General features: G+C 41.6%; 1 protein-coding gene across 3 annotated transcripts in view; it reads left to right on the plus strand.

The window, feature by feature from the left end:
• The first annotated feature begins 709 nt into the window (after window positions 1-709).
• The window catches only part of LOC112233499 (pappalysin-1), a 126,484-nt gene continuing 124,032 nt past the window's right edge, over window positions 710-3,161 (plus strand). For all 3 annotated transcript variants that reach the window (XM_042311198.1, XM_042311199.1, XM_042311200.1), the window contains exon 1: window positions 710-1,936. In XM_042311198.1, coding sequence (XP_042167132.1) covers window positions 1,546-1,936 — 391 coding nt within the window. In that variant the 5' untranslated portion in view covers window positions 710-1,545. The remainder of the gene's footprint in view (window positions 1,937-3,161) is intronic.

The raw sequence follows: 3,161 nt of genomic DNA on the forward strand, positions 1-3,161 counted from the left end.
CTAGGCAAATATGTAATGTTTGTTCCCTCTTACTTTATGGTAGGTGGAAATATCCAACTCTCCAAGCATACATTTATTCCAAAGAACCCATAGGGGAATATTCCTGACTGTCTCTGGTAAAAGCCATGAAAGGGTGCTGTAAAGCATTACATTCCTGTCAACTTATGTGATGAGAATTTATATTTCCAACTAGGGACACATTACAATGCAGTTTTGCTGGTGGGAGTGCTGAACATCAACAGCTTTGTTTTAGTGATGCACAATATTTTACCACAGACATAGTTTACTGTAGGCTACAAGTGGGATATTAAAATGGAATTCTGGGTGTTAGGTTTTTTTTATGCCTTTGCTGTCTATTGCCAAATCTGACTTCAGCCCCCTGGCCTTACCTACTCTCTATATTTTCCAATCCTGGTTAGTTACACAATTGTATTGATTACTTCTGACCATTTAATAGCTAATAAGACATGACAATCAACATTGGGTTCATGTATTTTAAACAGGAAATCGTATAGGATTGTGATCCAACCGCAACAAGGGTACTGCTGAATGGCCTGTCACTTTCAGGTCTACGTCTGTTCTGTCTCAGAATCAGGTAAAATTGTAGAAAACTGTATCCGCTAGAGGGATACACATACGCTTTCCAAACTCCGTAAACAACGTCCCATCACTGTGTCCCACGGAGAAATGGAATTTCCGCCAGTGAGTACCGGTCTGACTTCCCACTTCGGCTAAAAAATACATTTAAAAAGCCCGGAACATTCGAAACATGATTTCCACGCTCTTAAAAAGACCTGAGAAATCGCTTTAAAGCGGACGCCCAGTGCTGACTCTCTCTCCAAGTGTCTCTGCTTCAGGCAAATGAATGAGGATCGCGATGCTTATTACTTTTGCAGCTCTGTCTCGCCTTACAAGATCATGTTGTGCATTTCAACTTTTGAATATCAAAAAGCAAGTCAAGGAATGTTTTTTTTTTTCTTTAATAAAATAATGACAGGTCGGTTTATTATGACTTTTATTTAGAATGTAATAGGTGGCATTTTGCATACTGTCTTACTTTACTGGTGGGATAAGAAAACAAAACGGGGTAACAAGCGTTTGGCGGACAACTGTGGGTTTCTGCGACTAAACTAACTCATACAATCCAAGGAGTGATGGGGGGCATGATCAACCGGATCCCCTCTGATTGATTACTTATTAGTCATCCCTTCGGCTTAATGAGACCCATTGAAAAGGCACAGTAGAACACCTGCATGAATCAAACATTCCTGAATCTCTCCAGAAGAGTCTTACTTTTGCTTAAACGCGGGCAAGGAAAGGGGGTCGTGGCTTAACATTAGCCAATAAGGGGGATATTACAGTATCGCTTCATGGGTTTATTTAGACTGATTCTACGGTTTGACAAGCAGCTGTAAAGAAAAAAAACAGAAAGAGAAACTCGGGAAGATTTTATAGAGGAGCATTGTGGACCTACGAATTTTATTATTATCTAATTTATATCTATCCATTGCTCTTTATATATTTTTATCACTCCTTCTCCTGAAAATGAAACTTTGGACTTTTCCCTGGCTGCCTTGCCTGGTGATACTCATCTTATGTTTTGGATCAGAGTGCGGGACTGTCCGGAGAAAGGGGAGATCCAAAAGGGACTTGGTGCGTATCAGGGAGGCGAGAGCCACCTTCCCAGGGGCTTGTGCCACACGTCTGCCGCGGGGCAAACGCTCCTTGCCCGGCATGGAACGACGGGTGCCTCGCCAGCGTCGGCGCTCCTCTCAGGCGGAGGAGAACTCTCCAAGTCGGGTGAAAGCTGTTTATTTTACCGGCAGGGGAGACCAACTTCGGCTTAAACCGGGCGTGGAGATACCGAGAGGGAATTTTACTCTGGAGATGTGGATCAAACCAGAGGGAGGTCAACGATCTCCTACGGTGATTGCAGGTAGCCTAAACAACTGTCTCAGTTCACAAATTAATGAATGATCAGAATGATTTTACTAGTCTATGCGCCCTAAAATTCAACAACATATTTCAAAGTTAAGTGTGAAATATGTATATTTTATTACCTCGAACACAGTAAGCAGTAAAGTAGGCTAATATATGTTAATAAACCAATTGAATGTCATGACCCATATTTAGCTGTGTAGGCTATAATTTTATCATGCATGTTGTATTAGCTCAAATCATGCACGGTTGTCACCGTAAAACATCTTGCAGTCGTAACTGAGTTGAGAGTGAGTTCATCTCACAACTGACCCACGCCAATGTAATGTGATGTAATACCTTGAAAAGTGCAATAGCCTTTGAGAGATTTTGTGTAGACGCACGCATTAGCCTACTTGGGTATGATCATTCAGCTAATATTTTCGGTCTTAATGAATGCATTTTATATAAATATAAATAACCTGGTATATTTTTCGAAATATTCCTCATTTCAACTCTCATGAGCAAAATGACTCAGATATTGGGTGGTCTATCACCATTTTAGCTTATTTCAAGGTTGTTTGATATTGCCATTTATTCCGCATCACTTGATTGACAGGTGATGTCATCGTGCGTAGAAATTGTATTTTTTGTGAGGCGTCTGGCTATTTTAAACTATGATGTAATGCTCAAAACTTTGAATCTGTGGGCACGTCACAGCAGGCAAAAGGAGAGAGCTAGAGAGATCCATTTTTATTCTGGTGTGTCTAGGGCACCGTCCGTGCCGCAATCCAAAGTGCCTCCCAAATCGACACTTCTGGATTGGCTGCTGAGGTTACGAGACAGGAATAGAGTCCCAGGGTTTTCCCCATTGCGCGGAGGGACGCGCTATTAGCTGCGTCTGGGATTCCTCAAACCTCAACATTTGTGCATAACATTAGGTGACTCTAACATTAATAAAAAATGAAACCGACTGTTGGATTGGGTGGTTTTAGCAGTACAGTCTAAAGACTGGCTTTAGCTTTGTAAAGGGATGGGAGGGAGACAGTAACCTGCTTCATCCACGCACAACGTACCCTGTGAATGTTGTGAGCTATTACGCAACCGACTGGAGCAGACACCGTACTGGTTACAGTCATTTCATTCTGAAATCCACAATGCCAAGTCTTAGAAGACATTTTCTTCCAATGTATATAATGTTTATAGATTTCAGTGTCTGTGCCACTGCTTCTGATGTATATTTG

This window comes from Oncorhynchus tshawytscha, linkage group LG33 (assembly GCF_018296145.1).
Source record: "Oncorhynchus tshawytscha isolate Ot180627B linkage group LG33, Otsh_v2.0, whole genome shotgun sequence".
Lineage (NCBI taxonomy): Eukaryota > Metazoa > Chordata > Actinopteri > Salmoniformes > Salmonidae > Oncorhynchus > Oncorhynchus tshawytscha.